General features: G+C 52.7%; 1 protein-coding gene across 2 annotated transcripts in view; it reads right to left on the bottom strand.

The window, feature by feature from the left end:
* LOC119103374 (ubiquinol-cytochrome-c reductase complex assembly factor 2) overlaps positions 1–19,523 on the bottom strand; it is a 56,949-nt gene that overhangs the window by 16,375 nt on the left and 21,051 nt on the right. For both annotated transcript variants that reach the window (XM_037226891.1, XM_037226900.1), the window contains one exon: positions 3,747–3,901. In XM_037226891.1, coding sequence (XP_037082786.1) covers positions 3,747–3,901 — 155 coding nt within the window. The remainder of the gene's footprint in view (positions 1–3,746; positions 3,902–19,523) is intronic.

Raw genomic sequence — 19,523 nt, 5'->3', positions numbered from 1 at the left:
TACTTAGGTTTGAGAATGCCCAGTCACCTTTACAGATAGAGCAGTTTGAAGACGAAGCATCGAGTGTCCCATTGTTTCCGGGGTCAGAGCCCGGGCAGCAGTGCCAAGTCACCAAGCTGAAGCACCGCTGCTGCTTTGAGTGTCAGTGCAAATTACACCCTATAAATAAAACGCATTGACTATTTGAGGTAACTTCTGCGCAGTAAAGCAATGAAACGCGTTGCAGGTTTGTCTCTAACAAGCTAATTTACAATGTAACCTGTGGTCTGTTGACGACGCCGTTTGGCTGTGCCAGCCTCGCCATCTTCTCGCATATCCCGGCCCTTCTTGACCTAACTCCCGTCGATGTCAGTCATCTCCAGGCCCTCGCTGATGCCTGGCTTCTTCATATGTGACGAGCCTCGAGTCCCTCAGCGTACTGGTAAATGCTACGGCGCCAGCCTGGACCCCACCTTTGCACCCAGGCTTCCCCATCAGGCGCGCCTCGCGTGGGGCAGAGCGTTTGAGGGGAAGGAGGCGGAACTCGGCCATCTCATCGCATTCTAGAAGTAGGATGTGGGCTGACGGGTCGTTTCTGCACTCACGCTGGCGCTCCGACCTCGGCTGGCCAGCCTGCTGCTCGGTCAGTGGCTGGACAAGGTGATGGCCGCGGCCCCACCGGTACACGTCACAGAGCTGCCGGACTGGAGCGCTGCGGCCGTCCGAGACTGCTGCGTCTGGTGCTCGTCCAGCGGTTGGCCAGGGTGGTGGCCACGGTCCCACCAGCACGCGCCACAGAGCTGACGGACTGGAGCGCTGGAATCGTCCGAGGCTGGCGTCTGGTGCTCGTCCAGCGGTTGGCCAGGGTGGTGGCCACGGTCCCACCAGCACGCGCCACAGAGCTGACGGACTGGAGCGCTGGAACTGTCCGAGACTGGCGTCTGGTGCTCGCCCAGCGGTTGGCCAGGGTGGTGGCCACGGTCCCACCAGCACGCGCCACAGAGCTGCCGGACTGGAGTGCCGGAACCGTCCGAGACTGGTGTCTAGTGCTCCCTCCACACTGCTCAGGCCAACACGACCCGCACGTGTGCGGTAAGGAGCCGGAAACGCAGAGGCGCCGTGAGTTTTTCGGAATGCTCTACTCTTGCCGTCACGTTCTTGCCGTTTCTACGCGTTAGTGAAAAACATGGGGTAACGGAGACAGGACTGTTGTGCCAAGTCATGAATTTGGTTACGACATGCTGGCTTATTTGGGATTATTGTACTTCATGCTACCTTCATATGTTCTGTGATGAGCAGCAGGTACCACGAAATACGTGACATTCACATATTTCAATCACCACACGTGCAAGTTAAAAAAGGCATGCATGCCGATTGGGCACCAAAACCTCGTCATTAAGAGATCTCCCTAGCAGCTACATCCTCGTTCGTGGAGGTTCTCATCGTTTGAGAACGAACTCCACAAAGTTTTGCGCTTTCGAAATATATTTTCTGAATGCTGCGTGATATGTACAGGTTTGAAAAACCCAAGTCAGGCCAGTGGCTCACCAGCAATTGAAGTCTTGACAATCTTCCAACACTCGTATTTTCTTTAAATGCTGAACCCATTCTTCTGTGCTTTGATTCTTCTGTGCTTTGAGCAATATCGTATGCGAGTCACTTTCACAATTTTTCGCACGAACTTCTGGGATCCAAGATCTTGAAAGCATCTTCCCATGGGTCTTTTGGGATTCAGGATATTTTTTTGTTTTTGGTAATGATGTCAAAAATTACTGAGATCTCCGCTCAGTTCTTATTTTTGGTGCCAACGTCCTTAAGTGCCGATCACCTCTTTTAGTTTGTCGAGCGATCCCGTGATATTCAGGGCACGCCCTTAACACGCGCCCGGGTGGCCGGCTAGATACCCTTCGCTCGGGTGGGGGGTCAATTTGACACACCTGAGATCTCGGAAGCTAAGAAAGGTAGAGACACCAAATTTACAGGGTGTGCTGACCTGTACGTGAACTCACCTCGGTCAAAGTTTTGGGTTCCTAAGTAATGACCTTCGCGTCAAATAAGGTCAAACACGGTCACATACCAGGTTGACCTCCAAAGTACCCCCATAACCTAGATAGCTGTTTCTAAGCAAAAGGTCACATGCTCAGTTAAGGTCAGTGACCTTGTTTGATCCTTTGAAGGTCATGGTGACCAAAATTATACAAGACTCCGCTGGGTTTTGCACTTGAATAAGCGAAAAAGATTATGCCAGGCAGTATGGTAATACAAAATGCTGACCTGGGTCATTTCAGGTCAATGGCCTATTCTGACCTCTAAGAAGTCCATGGAAGATGTATAATGCGGTTCCTGCAATCAATAAATTCGAAATGAGCACCAGAAACCAGTCCATACAGCGAGCCATAGAGTAATAAAGCAGGTTGGTTTTGACCTTCGTCTGACCTTTGTACCTGACCTTAGGTCAACGTAATTTGCTCATTCAATTTTTGTGTTGACTAAGAAAGCATTTCAGAGATGTATAGCTTCGTCTAAGACGCCGGTGTTGCATCAGATTAAACGATTCCCTAGAAATTGACTTCTCTGAAACCATGGCCTGACTTGGACCTGCCATAGGCCAGCGATCTTACAAGGTACATCTAAATTTTTGATGCTAAACGATCCGCTATTTAATTGTCTACAGCTATGCAAAATTTGGCGCGGTTGCGCCGCGCCCTTTGGAAATCATTCTGGAAAAACCTTCGGGGCGTCAATTTGACTCCCGCCCGAACGCATGCTAAACTTAACCGACATCCTTAAAGATTTCGGATTAATTTTTGGAATCCAAGCACATCTTTGACCGTTGCAGGCGTTCATAACTAACAGTTGAAAACAAGGTCGTCTCTCGCGAAAAGCCGCTGCTTGGTGTTCGTGCCAGCAGCCCCAGTTCGCACTGATCTGCATGCCACTACGTTAGCCGGAGGCTGACAAAGAAACCTTGCGTCCAGCAGCTGCGACTGGTGACGACACGCGCAGGACATCAGCCACGAGGCTCATGACGTGTCCGTCGCAACGCTCCCTGCCCGCTAGAAAACCTGATTGGACAGCGGTCTAACAAATGACGCCAGCGCACGAGTGTGTCGAGTGCAGCCGCCGGTAATTCGATAGCCTTGATGGCTGCGATCCGCCGCATATGTATCGAACCATGGGCGCATCAATTTCACGGAAATTGTCCCGCAAACTCGCGCCTTACAGAAAACTTTCTTCGACACAGGCACCGTCAATCTCACGCCACTGCGTACGAGCTTCGCGTATGCCTCATACGCACAAAGAACTACGAGCGAGGCTGTAATCCAAGTGAATGCTGGTTCAACCGAAACCGATTTTGCATTGAGCGCCCCAGGGCAGACACGACGCTTCTGATGTGTTCTTGGTCTTCACATACTAATGGCCAGAGCCCCATGTGAATATCCTTCAGGAAAAAGGTAGCACAATTTTGAAGAAAACAAAATTGTTGCAACATTTTGAGACAACTGAACGCAATCTGATCAGGATCATAATTTTCAAAGGATGAAAATTGCGCAATCTGGTATGACCACACTAATTGCCGAAATGCTACACCCTCACCCCATCTACAAGGGAAAACGAAATTTGGTGCAATCGTCACACATCAGATAAAACTCGGGAGGGCAAGCGGCCAGGCATCTCGCCCGTCATTAACTGGCTGCCTGCCGCGGTGCCGCTGCGGATCCAGCACGGTTGCCGGTCTCAGCTCGACCTCGCCACGGCGTCGTTACCTGTGCCGCTCCGCCGGGCGCTGTGGAGGTGGTGGTTGTTGGCGATCCTCGATAGGCTCTCCAGCTGCCGCCTGCAGGCCTTCTCATCGACCGAGCTGCGCTCCTCATGCCGGAAGGCGTCGGCGACGCAAACGCGGATGTACTCGCCTAGATCTCTGCCGGCACGGAACAGGAAGGCGGCGGTCAGCGGTGGCGTGCCGGCTCTGTTCGTACACCGATGGCGTGCCGACGCCATCCCTACACTGATGGTGTGCCGACCTCGTCCGTACACTGATGGCGTGCCGACCCCACCCGTACACTGATGGTGTGCCGGCCCCACCCGTACACTGATGGCGCGCCGACCCCACGCGTACACTGATGGTGTGCCGACCCCACCCGTACAATGATGGTGTGCTGACTCTGTCCGTGCACTGATGGCGTATCGACCCTGTCCGTACGCTGATGACGTGCCGACCCCACCCATACACTGATGGTGTGCCGACCCCACCCATACAATGATGGTGTGCCGACTCCATCCGTACACTGATGATGTGCCGGCCCGACCCATACACTGATGGCGTGCCGACCACACCCATACACTGATGGTGTGTCGACTACGGGTGTCGATCGATTCCACCTTTTCAATTCCAAAAATTAAGTTCAAGCTGGAAACTGGACGGACAGGGGCGGAAATATTTTGAATTTTCGGACGGCCGATATCATTCTGTCGCATTGCAAACTGGTCCGTTTCTCAAGTTATTTAATGCAGAAACACATAACGTACCAACAATCGTATTCCCTCTCTTTTCACTTCATTCCAGTGAGAGCATGCAGCGGCACGAGAAGTGATTAAGGTTATTATGCAGCAACTGGCTGTGAGCGTGCTTCAGGAACGTGTGCAGGGTGATCAATGGAGTTGTACAAATAGTAACACGCCCATGGGAAGGAAGAGTGAGACGATGACAGGCGTGATTGCTGTAAGCGTGCAAAAACGACACCTAAACGACACCTAAACGACACCTAAACGACACCTAAACAACGCTCGAATGCGCGAACGGAGACCATCAAATCCGGGAGTCTATACGGATGCGACTTGGATGCATTGGAATATCCTGCTTCCATGACCTCAGCCGACGAAGAATAAGTGTTTAATGTCCTCGAACAGATTTTTAAATGGCATCGCTGTAATATTCCAGTGTTTGGGCCTACCAATGTCTGGGAATATAACTCCACTGGATACATTAATTTAGAGCAGCTCACGTCTCTGATTACCGTCATTAACGTATCGGGGAAACACTATTTTTTTCGGTGTATATGCTGGCAAAATACACTGGGCTGTATGGACCAATACTGCCCCGTTCTGCCTCGATGTCGGCAACAGCGTGTTGTATTCGAGGCCGGTTCCGGAATATGTGGCATAAGCCGATTCCTTCTCTGTTCTATTGCTGCCGTATTTATCGGTCGGAAAGAGCTGGGTTCGCTTCATGACTCGTAGGTGCGCTCCCTCACAGCATACAGCTGATCTCCCGCCTCTATCTGCTCTGGCTGCCAACATCTGACATCAGTCCTTGAACGCGTCTCAAAACATGGCGATCCCCAGTTCCGAAACGATTGCGCGTGGTTGCCTGCACATGGCAACCAACGCGTTTGCCAATGGAATTGCCCATTTTCGCGTCGTGATGGTAGATACCACGTCGCTCACTACACCCTAATGGTGTAGTGAACGACATTTACCCCTACTAATTAAGCAGTAAGGTGTATATATATATATATATATATATATATATATATATATATATATATATATATATATATAAGTAGTAATTAATTAAGCACTTATAAGTAACGCTATCCCAATGACCCCAACAACCCGAAGTAATAGTCCAAGAGCCCCAATTTTCTGTCCACTGCCAGTGCCTGAGTTCACTGACTTCGAGCACCGGTTGCTTCTGGCATGCCGCCAGCAACTGCAGTGATGATGATGATTTGGGCTTTGGGGCGCACCGACTACGTTGGTCATATGGCGCCCATAATCTACTTTTTATTTAACAGATGCGTGAAAAAAGCGAGGAGGTAAGACTACGTCCGATATATTGCATGGAATTGTAGTGTCTTCAAGATAACTAAAAACGTGGCCGTCATTTACTAAACTCGAGTCGGCTCCCATACGGCTCCAATACGGCATAGCGTAGAGCGTTTGGCGCACGGACCCCGATCCAAAATGGCGCATGCGTTCCGATGCGAGGTGGGCACGATCTATTAAGACATGTTGTACGGTATAATGATCCCCGCAGCAAGGACATCGCAGTTGGTCTTCCTCACATAACAGGTATCGGTGAGTTGCGTATGTGTCTCCTATTCTCAGGCGGCATAACGTCACTTCATCCCGCCCCACCTTACGACAACTGGACGCCCATGGTCCCAGCCGGGGCTTTCTCTCTTTTAGTTTACTGGCAGGACGCGCATCCCAGTCCGCTTGCCACTGCTTCAACATGAATGCAGATACTACTGCACATAGGTCGTCAACTGGGACTGCCACAGTAGGGATGCTAGTTGCATGCGTGGCACGCCTTGCTGCGACACCAACTACTTCATTGCCCGATATGGCAACGTGGCTCGGTATCCAGCAGAACACCACCTGCTTCCCGAATTGGGACAGCGTAGTAAGAAGAGAAAAAATGTTCTGAACGATGGGATGTGATGAATCCAAATCCCGCAGAACCATAAGGCTACTAAGAGAGTCCGATAAAACTAGGTGTTGATCGCCACTGTCAACTTCTATGAAATGGGGTGCTTTGAGAATGGCTATTAGTTTGGATGTTAAGACCGATGCGTGAGTATGCAAAGCAAAAGACCGTGCGACAGGACCATGTACAAAAGCACATCCAACACTGGCATCCACTTTCGAACCGTCCGTGTAGGTCTTCTTGTGATCCGGGTACGACGCCATCAGCTCCAAAGACCTCAGCAGAAACTCATCCGGGGACATCCGCCCCTCCGCGAAATGGAAAAGTGAGACATCCACCGCTGGTGGGTAGAGCTTCCAAGGAGGGGTCTCAGGAATTTCCCAACGGATCACATGCCGTGTGGGAATACCACATTCTTGTAAAAGTATGAACGTCCTCACGCAGAAAGGTGCGATCCGATGTACTCTCCCGGCCAGAAACATGCGTATTGTGCGGCGAGAGAAGACCCACTTGTATGTTGGGTGATCGGGGAACTGTGCCAACTTACAGACGTATCTCATGCCCAGTATATTTCTCCTAGTGGATAAAGGGGGCTCGTGGGCCTCAACAAGGAGACTTGCTGTCGGAGAGGTCCTGAATGCACCTGCTGCGATACGTAAGGCAGTATAATGTATCGTGTTCAAAGGGCGCTTTACTGACTCACAAGCGCCGTCATACGCAGAAGAAGCATAGTCAAGCTTGGATCTGGTAAGAGATCGATAGAACAGCAAGAGCGCTTTCCTGTCCGCACCGTATGACGTGCGTGCAATGCACTTCAGGACATTCAGGGTTTTAAAACACTTGGCTCGCAACGCCTTTATATGGTCTTTGTAAGTACGGCGGCGATCCAATTGCACGCCTAGGAAACGAACCACGGGCTCAAATGGGATCGCTTCGCCATACAGTCGGATCGCTACATCCTGGCAGTGACCACGACGGCGACAAAAGTGAACACCCGCCGTTTTCAACGTCGAGAAACGAAAACCATTCAGCGTGGCCCACCTCTCTAGACGTGCTACAGCTAGCTGCAGCTGACGTTCCATCGCTGAGGTCAGAGAAGAGCTGCACCAGATTGCAAGATCGTCAATGAACAACGAGCGACCAATAGGCTGAGGCAATACATTTCCGACGTCACTGATCATGAGCGTAAAAAGCGCGACACTTAAAACACCTCCCTGGGGCACACCGTTCCGTTGTAAAAAAAATCAGAAAAATGATAACCAACACGGACGCGGAAAGAACGTTCCGCTAAGAAGTTCTGTAAAAAAATAGCCCATGTCACCACGAATACCGTGCTTAAAAGCCTTCATAAGTATACCATGTCGCCATGTGGTATTGTAAGCGCCCTCTATATCAAAGAAGACAGCTCCCACATGGCGACGCTGTTTAAAAGCAGCACGGACAACAATGTCCAGGGTAAGAAGATGGTCCAGCGTGCCACGGTGTTTCCTAGAACCACACTGGTAAATCAGTCAAAATGGCATGTTTCTCTAAAAACCATGAAAGATGGCCATTGACGAGTCTCTCCATCAGCTTGCACACTGAAGATGTAAGAGAGATGGGTCTGTAGTGAAGCGGATCTTTGCCGCTTTTACCTGGCTTTAAAAGGGGTACAACAGCTTCTGGCCAAAGGTTTGGAAACTCGCCTCGTTCCCAAAGACGATTAAAAATGGCCAAAAGAACGTCCAGTACGCAGATGGGTAGATGTCGAATCATGTCGTTATGTATCTCGTCAGGATCCTCTGATATGCTCCGAAGCCTGCTAACAGCAGCCCTCAGTTCCACCACTGTAAATGGTTCGTTGTAGGCAAGGTACGCAGAGGTGGAAAAGTCCACTGGACTGGCCTCACAACGCGCCTTATGACGCAGGAACTGGGGATCAACGTTACCGTCTCCACACGGTTCCGCAAGCGCACGACCGATCTCGTTGGCGACGTCAGCAGGGTGTAAAATGTCCTGCCAACCAACCTCAGGAACCGGTAGAGGAACCGCGGAAAACTGGCCAGAGATACGCTTAATCTGCGACCATACTTGCGACATAGGAGTGAAACGATTTAGGCGTCCCACGTAATCTTGCCAGGAGACGCGCTTTGCCTCCCGGATGGTGCGCCGGGCCAAAACTCTCGCCTTCCTAAATGCGATTAAATTATCGGTTGTGGCGTGGCGGTCGAGGGTCCGGAAGGCCCGCCTACGTGCCCGGATAACAGCTCGGCACTCGTCGGTCCACCACGGCACCGGGGTGCGATGAGGAGCCCCAAATGTCGTTGGGACGCTTGTGTTCGCTGCACGTAAAAGCGCGGACGTGAAGTGTTCGATCGAGTAGCTTGCACTGTCCACGGCCTGTGAACCAAAGTCCATCTCTCGCTGAGACTCAAACTCACTCCAATCTGCTTTTTTAAGATTCCATCGTGGTGGTCGAGGGCCGAGGACCTCCCCGCCACAGTACTCCGGCCACACTGGGAGGTGGTCACTTCCCATAGGGTCGTCGGCTATAGTCCACGTAAAAAGCTGCGCGAGCTGCGGACTCACCAGGCTTAGGTCCAAAACCGACGTCTGACCTGACGGTAACGTAAAATGCGTCCGAGATCCCGTATTCACAACACAGAGCGAAACCTCGTGAATAAATTGCTCTAAAAAACGTCCCCGCGCGTTACCGCCATCACAAACCCAAACGGTATGGTGTGCGTTAAAATCTTCCAAGATAACCAGAGGCGGAGGGAGCTCTGCCATCAACCGTCTGAGCTCCAACAATGGAAAACTGGGCTCCGGTGGCAAATACACTGAGCGCAGGGTTACAAGACGATGATTACAATGTACACGTGCAGCAACAGCTTGGAGCGAGGCTTGCAGCCTCAGCTGCTGCGCAGGCACACTGTGGTGCACAGCCAACAGCACACCACCGTGCGCCACAGTGTCTGGTAGTACATCTTTTCTAAATATTGAGCATCCTTTGATGGTGCAGTGAGAAGCCGGCGACAGTTTCGTCTTCTCGAGGCAGACAGCGACAGCAACCAGACAGCGGTGACTTAGCACAGCGTGTAAATCCTGGGCACTGGTTCGTAACACTCTACAGTTCCATTGCAGAATAACCTGTATAAAACCTGGTTAAAAAATGAAGTTTAAAACTACGAAGCTAAGATAAACATGGGCTGCGTAAAAAGGTGACATAAAACTGTTACAGATTTACAAAGGACTAAGCTGACTAGAAGTGTTCCGATGCACCAGACGAAGGGCCCAACTACCTGAAGTGTACCCGGGGGTGCACACCTCCACTTCGGCGCAACCTCCCGTCCGCAGAACTCGAGCGACCTTCATTCGAGCCTGACTGAAACTTCAGCCGCGCTCGCGGACTTCCCTCGTCTATCGGAGAGCCTCTCCAAGACAATCCGCGGTTAGCGGGGCGGCCCGGGGCGGAAGGAGGATCCAACCGCCTCGGAGACGACGGCGGGGTCGCCGGAGGCGGGAGGGACTGAGCAGGCGCGGCGGAAGGCGGAGGAGGCGGCGGGGCACCCATTCGGGACGGAACAAGCGGCGGCCCAACGCACTTGCTCGGCGATGGAGCGCTCCCTCCCACGGAGGACGGCACCCCATCAGCCACCGCAGAGAATGGCGCACCGCCAGCCACCGCCGGCACCGGCGCCCCGGCAGACCCCAGGGGGGGGGGGGGACTTTTCGCCGTCCCCCGCCGGGGTCGAGGAATCGGTAGCCCCCGGGGACCGCCTGGCCACCCTCGCCTGCTCGACCAGACGCGCTTGCCTGGCCTCGCGGACCCTTCTCTCCACTTCACCGCGCCGCAGGGCCTCCACTGTCTCGCTAGGTGAAGTTCGGTTCGCATTTGTTGGGGGAGGCGCCGTGGTCGGCGCCTCTTTCCCGGAACGTGTATGATTTGCTCGGGAGGGGCGCCCCTCCCGACCCCGACCAACCAGAGTCCACCTCTCGCCCACCAGTGTCTCTCCGACCGGTGAGGCCGACGGCACGGGGGCCACCGGTGCCGCAGCTACCGGCGGTGCGGCGGGCGCCGCGGACACAGACGAAGCATGCGAACCCGCTGCCGGTCTGCAAGTCAACCCAAATGACTGGAGAAGTGCGATAAACTGCGCTAAGTTCATGCGGTCCGAGCTGACCTCACGATGGACCACGTTTGAGTGGGAGGTAGTCACTGCACTCGCGTAAGAAACTTTGGGATGCGAGCTATGATAAATCTCCCGTGCCTCTCGGAAAGAGATGCGCCGGGAGCACTTGATGGAGATCATCTCTTTCTCTCGAGAGTACGCCGGACAAGCACAGTCAAATGTCGTGTGCGGGATCTGGTTTTTGTCGCAGTTAACACACTTCGGTAGCACAGCGCTGCAGGCCTCGCTTGTGTGGTCAGTCTCCCCACATTTCCCACAAGACGGCTTGTTCCTGCAGTAACCTTTTGTATGGCCAAAATGAAGACACCGAAAACAGCGCATAGGGCTGGGAATGTACAAACGAACTTTCACTTTTACGTAACCGACTACTTTTTCTGAAGGAAGATTCACACGGCTGAAAGAAAGGATAACATTGTTTGTTGGGACCAGGTGCTCTCCTCTCCTGACTCTGATCCGACGAGCTTCCACGACACCGAAACCAGACCATCCACGATATCCACCTTGCTGACACCCTCCAGCTCGAAATAGTTAATGTTCCCGCCGAGAGCAGTTTTTCGTTTTGTGAGCCGTCACCGTGATGGATTAAGCGACGTCTCGCATTCCATCTTTATCCCTGACCGTGTATGTGAATGAGGTTGCCTTCATTGCCTTTTCCACTTCCGCTGCATTCAAAAACTCCACCTCGATCGCTCTATTTCTAAGCTTGTCACAGCGCGTCACTTTGCCAAGCCGATCACATCCGCTACGCCGCTGAAAGGGCGACAGACTAGACAGATCCTTTTCACTACTGGCAAGCACAAGAACCCGGGGCAAGACTGAGCATCCTGCCCGGCAGCCCCCGGTACTCCCACTCTCCCACCTCCAATCCGCTCCAACGGGGTGGAACGAAAATCAGTCTGTGGCAGCGATATTTCACCCGTGCTGGAAGGACCGCTTCGCCCCTCCGCCGAAGCAGAGGGACGGTCGTCCATCGTCGTCAGCCGAGCCGTCTGAGCTGAAGCGTCATTTCCGTCGGGGTTGGTTGAATGAGAATCCGTGCGAATTTTGGAACCATTCGGCACCGGGGCTCCCCACCCACCACGGAGCCCAACTGGGGGACGGTCCAACACTCCCCTGGGAGGTGGTCGCCGCCAGGGCTACCCCGGTGCTATACGGGGTGAACGACGTCTCCCACACGGTCAGGTGTAACCAGGGAGACCCCTCTCCGTCCTGACCGCGGCTCAGCGCCGCCGCCCCTTGACCCCTTAAGCCGCTGCGCACGGCCAGGCGCCCTAAGCAGAGATCCGCACGGAGCACCCAGCCGCAGCGCGAGCGACGAGCCGCTAGACCCATGTGGGGCCCCACGGCCCCCCGCGCCCCCGGATATCCTGGCCGAAGTGAAGTGTTGGGACGCGCCGCGACTGACCCGCACGACGCCGCCCCTCAGCCACCAGGATCCGATCAACCCGGGGACGCGGGCGAGGAGGCACGGCGACCCCGATAAAACGAAGATGAGGAGAGGTGATAGGGCCGAATGCGGGGAAAGCGGGTAATGGGAAACGAGCGGGCGGGACAAGGAGCAGGAGCTCACGTACCGGCAGGGTCGCTACGCGCTGAGAGGAACAGCTTGCGCCGTCCACCCGTTACCGGAGCTGGGACCCGAGGGGGCGCTAGTCCCCTACACCGGCCGAAGCCGGTGCCCCTGCGGGGGCTAGAAACTGCGCGGGATGAGCGATCAAAACTTACTCTGATTGGTGGAAAGCACGGATCGTGCCAACGCCGGTCGTAAATGACGAGAGAGCACCGTCGAAGCACAACCTCGATCACAACGCGTGTCCCGCGATCTGCGACCATCCCCAATACAGCGATATTGTACAGCGATAAGGCGCCTCGCTCACATCTGCGCACCAAGGTCATGATACACCGCTGAGCCGCACGGATCAGTTGTGGATAGCCAGGGTGCGTTAGTGCCACTGACCCAACTATTTATTACATTAAATCAGACTGCAACGTGGCAGGAATCATCAAAAATACTACTAGTCACCATCGGAAATGGACAAGAGATGGCCGCATTTTCCCAGCGGTCACCGGCGCCTCCGCTTCAGACAGGGGTCCATCCGATTCCGCAGATGCAGTTTCGCCACTTTCCGCAGCAGTTTCCGCTGGTATGCACGGCTCTGATTCGCTCAACTAAAGCTGGCCTGCCTTTCTGGGGCGTGTAAGCTGTCTGGATCCTTTGGTGATCTGACCCGACACACCAGACGCAGGAAAACCCCTTTAGAGAACGGTCATCACTCACGCGATCCATCAGGCGGTCAGATACCTTGTTCACAATCGTGATGATCCGCCCATCAGGTTGCTCATCACGGTGCTCATGCAAGTCGCAACAAAACATACAAGTACCACTGCGCGGACTGACGCATTCGCAACCAACGAAAAACCTACACTGAACTACACTGAACTGCACTGAGCTACACTGAACTACATCTCGTGCCTTACGCTTGACCGGCCGCAGGCCAACAGAGAAGAGCCACCTGATGGCGCTCGCACAGGCGATCCCTTGTTCCGATACACCATGTTTGGGGAGGGAGGGGGGGGGGGGGGGGGCAGCCGCTCCACCGGCCCAGTGATGGCACAGCATGCATTCAGTCCGGCGCTGTCCCTTGCTGCACGTTGCGTAACTTGATTTACGGAAGGCCAATTTTGGATTTCCATCCGCGGAAATGGCGAGAGCATGTGCATTGTGAGTTTAAAGTTCTTACGTTGAGTTAACGACCATCAGTGTACTCTGAGCTCATATTACCAAAAGCCTGGAGCTGAAGGCCTTTCTTTCTTATTTCAAAAACATGTGCAGACCTTTCAAAACGAGAAATTATTTACGCTTTCATTACGCTTTTACGCTTTTACGCATTGCGCTTCCATTACGCTTTCAAAACGAGAAATGCAACGTAAATGCGGGACAAACTTACTTTTTTGTGCGCTGTATTATAGACCTTCGGCGCTACGCATTGGTTGTTGTTATTGGAGTTTAAGGACGAATCAACTGCATGGGTTATTTGCGAACACTACTCATGCGTACAATTACGTTCATGTTCATTTCGTTAAGGAATTACGTTCATCCAGACCTCGTTATCTGGAAATGAAAGTCTAGAAAAGGTCAATAGCGTTCGATAGCGTTTGCTTTCGTTGCACGGATGGCCCGTGGGCTATCAATGGATCTGGGCAAAATAGGCCGTAGGGCTCTTATATAATAGTGCCAACGGAACAGGCATTGCCGGTGAACTTCGTACCGGGCCGCACTACCCCCGACGGACGCGCCACTCTCGGTGGACTTCGTGCCCGGCCGCGCTATCCCCGACGGACGCGCCATTCCGAGCTGACCAATCGCTGGACACGGGTTCCATCGGGCATTGGCCGTGTGGGGCCTTATCGAGGGGGGGGGGGGGGCTGTTGGCAGCCCGTGCGTGCGTTGGTGCACGTTGGTGCGCTGCGCGTTGGTCCGCGTGTCGATACCAATCAACTCGGACTCGGTCGCCTCAAAGAGTTTCAAAACCCGGCAGACACATCCCTAACTTTTTCTAAACGGACCACGCGAATCTCGCGCCGTATCTGCCAGCGGCATTGATGACTGTGACTCACTACAATCTCACGGGCACTGGCACTGCAATGATGACACGGCAAGAAAAAGCTGAGCACTTCGCAGCGAACTATTGCAATCAGGGTATCTGACGGCGACAGAACCAATTCCGCGCCGCGCTCCGAGCTCCGAGCTAATACTGGATAGGAAGCGGATGCGACGGGTCACCTGGGATCAGTGGCGTTGCCAGGGGGGACTTCTGAAGCAATGTCCCCCCAGGGGCCAGGTATCGCAGTATTTTTTGGCAGTTCCTGACGCCCATAGGACTTTTTAAACACAAAAACGGACCGTCCAGGAATCAAAATAGGATCTTGAGCCCAAAAAGGTTCCTTGAATGCAAGAGGGATCCTAATAGCGACTAATAGGGGACTACTCGGCTGATGGAGGCTGTATGTCCAGATCTGCTCTCTTGGACGAAATCCTGGCTAGGACAGAGGGCACACTCCCCACAAAGCGCCGGCGGCAGGTCACCGGGTCGACGGTCGACGGCCGTCGCTGGAATTTGCGGGGCATCACTGAGGGGCTGCCGGCCGCCAGGGACTCTTCGAAACTGTCAGGCCCGATAGCGGAGCTTCAGAGGAAGGTGGCGCAAAGGAGGCCGGCCAGAGGGGTCATTGGGGACACCGGCAGCGGCGTTGCCAGGAGTGCCGGCTGGTCACGTTAGGGAGCACTCTAGCGAGTGAGATGCCCCGGTCTGTTAAATGCTGCATGTTGCTGCGTGTTGATATCTCCTGGCATACGGAGTGTCAATAATTGACCTTGTCCCTCTCGATTACGTAACTGCGATTCACAAGCGCCAGCAAGCAAACAGGAGCTTTCAGTTTTTCTCATCCTCATCAAGCAGACGCGGTTCAGCTGCTGCTGCTGCTGCTGATTGGTTCTGAGACTGATTTCGACCCAGCCAAGAGTCGGGGCAACCGCTCGCGTCGAGTTCAGATGTTTGTTTTCACTAATGGTGACATAGCAGTACCGCGGCACGGCAACAGTCGATTTCTTTGCTTTCTATTACGTAAGCTGAGGAGGCCAGCTTCCGAAGAGATCCCCACAAGTCAGGCGCAGACTTCCGTATTGTTAAATGGGCTCACAGGCGCCGAGTGGAGCTCTCCTTTTATACCACACATAAAATCTTGAAATACCGGAAGCTGACGAGGTGCTGGAGGGGGGGGGGGGCATGGGAAGAAAACACAAGACAGGGACAGCCCGCCTGCCCAGGCACCAGCATACAAGGTGCTGTACAATGACTGTGACCGCACAAAATATGTCCGTTACCGAAGACCTTGACGTGGTAAACCCACATTTAGGTCCAAAATAATCGTCCTTCTCGACAGACCCCCACATGTTTTGTTCGTTCTTCAAAGTACCGTTGAATTGCATTCGCCTTTCTCCTCGAAGCGACGCTGCTCACTCTTTGCCCTAACAACTACAGAGGAAGTCAAGCAACGGTGCCCACTCTTCGCAAGAAGGTCGGAAACGTCTGGTACGAAGTCTTGAATCAGATCATTCTTTGAATGCCACTATTGTGATTTGCTGTCTTGGGCGTGCCAAAAGTCTGCGAAGCGGAGTACTCGCATCGTTGCGCCGCGGGTTCAAGTTTTTGTTAAAATAACTGGAGTTCCAACGTCCATATCAAGTGGCAGCCCATTGCAAAGAAGCAGCGTCTCATCAAAAGAAGACTGCACGTCGTCGCCAAAGCGTACGGCACAATAACGTGAAAGAGCGAGATGATCGCAGTTGGGTGAAGTACGAGAGGGAGAACAGGTACGCGTAAGCCAGGCAGATGAGGATGTTATTAGTACTTGACGGAGCAGACGCTATCTGTCGCGCGTAACGCTGTCGTCGAACACAGCACCAGGTAGCTGACAACAGGCTCCCGCCGAGCCCGTAACCCACACAACGGAATGGTCCGGTAACGTCCTGCTTTAACAATGATACGGGATCTAAAGTGGCAATCTATGCAGGGGTATGCAAAATCTGCAACGGGACACAATTTTAACAAAAACTGAAACAGAGATTAGCGCGCCGCAGGCGGCCGACTTTCATCGCAAGGTGCAAAACAGAAACCATGTTCTCAATTTTTTTACCTGCTCGAATCTGTAAGCACCAGAACATATCAAAATATGTTCAAGCACAAATTGGTACGTCATATTTTTTACCAGGCGTCACATAGCCCCGGGGGTCAATGTGTGCGTAAGCCACTAAATTGACGTTTTACTGCAATTCGCCTTCAAATATCGTGTGGTTAAGCTTCCCATTCCTATTAAATCTAAGAAAACTTTCGGCCGGCAGCGTACTTCCGTCCACGTGCGGGTCACTCGAAAAGCACCTCGTCATGGGGAGCCCTGAACGTGCGCAAGAGCGCCGCACAACCTGCAGTGTACACGGCACATCGAATAAGCCTTCCTTCCCCCAGAGCTGTCGATTTTTCCGTTTCAGTTTTTTCCGCACGACGGACAGACATAACGTTGTTGTCACACGGTCTCACATTGTTTAAATGTGACATGAGCCCCGATCACAAGGCCGGGCTATCAGAGAAAAGCCAACACATGTAGAAATGTGAGCACGATCAGCGATGTGCATCAGGGTGATCACCAAAAAGAATCCGGGAAAGTTTACGAACGTCTCGGATACCCACAATAGCATGGGCGTGTGGACCTGCATGGTCCCATCCCCCACTCTCTCTTCCAATGAGAACGAGACACCTCAGCACGAACAGTCCAGGTACCGACGCGAACAAAGACAGCAGCGACCAGCTGTACAGTTCATCAAAATAGGATGGCACGGTGGGACGGAGAGAAAAGATGGCAGCAGGTTATTTAAATACGTCAAAAGTTTTCTCTACGATTTCGTCTACTTCTCAAAGTTTGGAGGATGAAGCCGTCTCCCCCCCCCCCCCCCCACGTAATCCCAAACGAACAGCGAAGCACACCCCTGGCCGACAACGCCATGAGCAGAATTTTCGGAAGGCTGCTGCCCATTCTTTTCAAACTCACGGGGGTCCCGGTGCGAAAAGACACCTTGAGTCGGTTTCGTACCATGGCGTTTGACATCAGAACAAGTGCACAGCTGCTAGTGTAATCAGCTATTCTTGAACACGCTCGTCACCTTCACTAACGCAAACCGCGCACCAAAACAAGGGAATAGCGCGCGAGTGCGACGGGGCCTTTGTAGGCATATCATGCAGTTTTCGCCATAGGCTAACAAATGGATAAGAGATGGCCCTGCTGGTGTACACGGCGCATGATAATCATATAGCGACTGACAAAAAGCCACCTTCTTCCGGCAAAGCAGTGTCAGGAATGTAGTCAGGGGGCACAGTGGGGTCGTGCCCACTTCCCCCGAGTAAAAACATTCGCGCTAGATACCAGGCAATTTCACACAAAAAATGGTAAAAAACCGTAGGAGCTCGTAGATAACTTCGCCTTCCGCGCATGTATGAAACAGTTTGGATACGTGCGTGGTCGGGTCGCGTATAGAATACCACGATCGCCGCTGCGGTGGGGTGTCGTCGGCGTTATCCGCGGACGGGGCGCGCCCCGGGGCGCTGGCTGCACTCCTGCCCCCGACCCCTAATCCGGGGGAAGCCGGCCAACCGCTGCAGTGCACCCCGCCACGGCCGGACGAGGACGACCGCTTCGCCACCCACCGCCGCACATACCGCACATATCGCACAAACCGCACACACGAGCACACAAACGGACAGGCACGCCAGAACCCCCCCCCCCCCCCCTCCATCACCAACATTTCTCGTGCTCAGGCAGCATCGTTTGAAGATCGAACGAGGACGTAATAGCTTCGCTTGCCCCGCAGCATCATAAGATGGCGTGCTAGCAATGCACAGGAGTCGTGCAGAGCCATAACTGGGAGGCTTTGTTCCACAACGTGTTCGTAACACTCTGAGCAGTGCGATTTAATCACAAAAAACTTCCATTACACGGAATGCATCTTGAGGGCAAGCGTTTTGACTTTTGTATCACCTTTTCTGATTGTAATAATTTATTACTTAGTGCTAGCAACTGCAATTATCATTTTAAATCGACTAAAACAATTTCGCTTAACTGAAACACATTCTGATCTCACATTCCCTTCATCAAAGAGGAGAAGTAATGGATGCAAACATAGCACCACACATCTGTAGCAATGGGTGGCCAGCTTCAACCCAGGAGACTAGTCGAACAAAAGTCGGGAATTCTGAGCCGGCACGTGCGCTGCCCGCGACCTCAACTTCTTGGCGCAGGAGCTGCTGACTGACAAAGCAAAGCAAGTTACCAGCTGCTGATTTTCACCTGTCTTTGGTAGTCGATGAGACCAGCTAGTGCATGGTATATGCTGTTAACTACGGCAAGCTCAAAGTCCCACAGTGCCAATTCTGTGCACAGTCCTTTAGTTTGTGGAAGGATATATTAGCATAAGGAGAAGTTAATGCAGTTAATTCCATATCTAAATTATGGCTGGGATGGCGTAGATGCAAATTGGTCATACCATTTACAGTCTGTTTTTCAGTGTTCGAATCTTTGCATTAAAGATGCAAAATTTACAAGACTTGAATATTCAACTATGTTTATTTTATTTGATGCACCACGCCACGCCACGGCACTATAGCAATTCTTAACATTAAAATCAATAACTGTACAGCCCGTGGGCTTTAAACGTTTTTTTTTCTTCTAACAGGCTGGCTACACTGCAGGTTTTTGGAGAGAACTGTTCATCGATAATTCTCCAATGTGTGTTTTCCTAGCTACAAATTCGCATCTTAACTTTCCAGAATTATTGGCGGGAAAGCGGGTGGAAAAGAAAGCTCTTTGTTTGCACAAAAACAATAAAATAGGGACCTGCGTTTGTTTACCATCGTGGGAAAAAGTACTCTAACCCTGAATCCTCAAATCGAAATTTCCGTAGCAGTAGCAGTAGCAAAAAAGTGGTAGCAGCATCCGAGGTACCCCCAACCAACACAATCAAAATAAATTGGTATTCCCTAGCGCCACAGCGAGCCCTGACTAGTACAGAACAGAAACCAGAACACAGGACCGGACGTGGTCGTAAACAAAGCGGGCGCCCTGACTGCCACAGAGCACGTGACATTCGCCACATGGTCCCCCGTGACAAGCAGCTTCAACAGGAAGAGGGGAGGGAAGAGCGCACAAGACTCAGCGGCACACGGCCATCACGCTCAGCGGAGGCCCCGTCCAGTGAGGAAGGGCGCACACGAGCTCCTTTCCCTTGCACGTCACGTCAACGATTTGCATTGTGTCGGTGTGCCCCGGGCCTCATACATTCTAGGCGCCTTGAACATGTTTTCCAGGCCATCAATAAGCTACATTGCGCA

Source organism: Pollicipes pollicipes, unplaced genomic scaffold, assembly GCF_011947565.3.
Source record: "Pollicipes pollicipes isolate AB1234 unplaced genomic scaffold, Ppol_2.1 Scaffold_2555;HRSCAF=2994_pilon_pilon_pilon, whole genome shotgun sequence".
Taxonomy (NCBI): Eukaryota; Metazoa; Arthropoda; class Thecostraca; order Pollicipedomorpha; family Pollicipedidae; genus Pollicipes; species Pollicipes pollicipes.
This window is presented reverse-complemented; position numbering and strand designations above follow the sequence as displayed.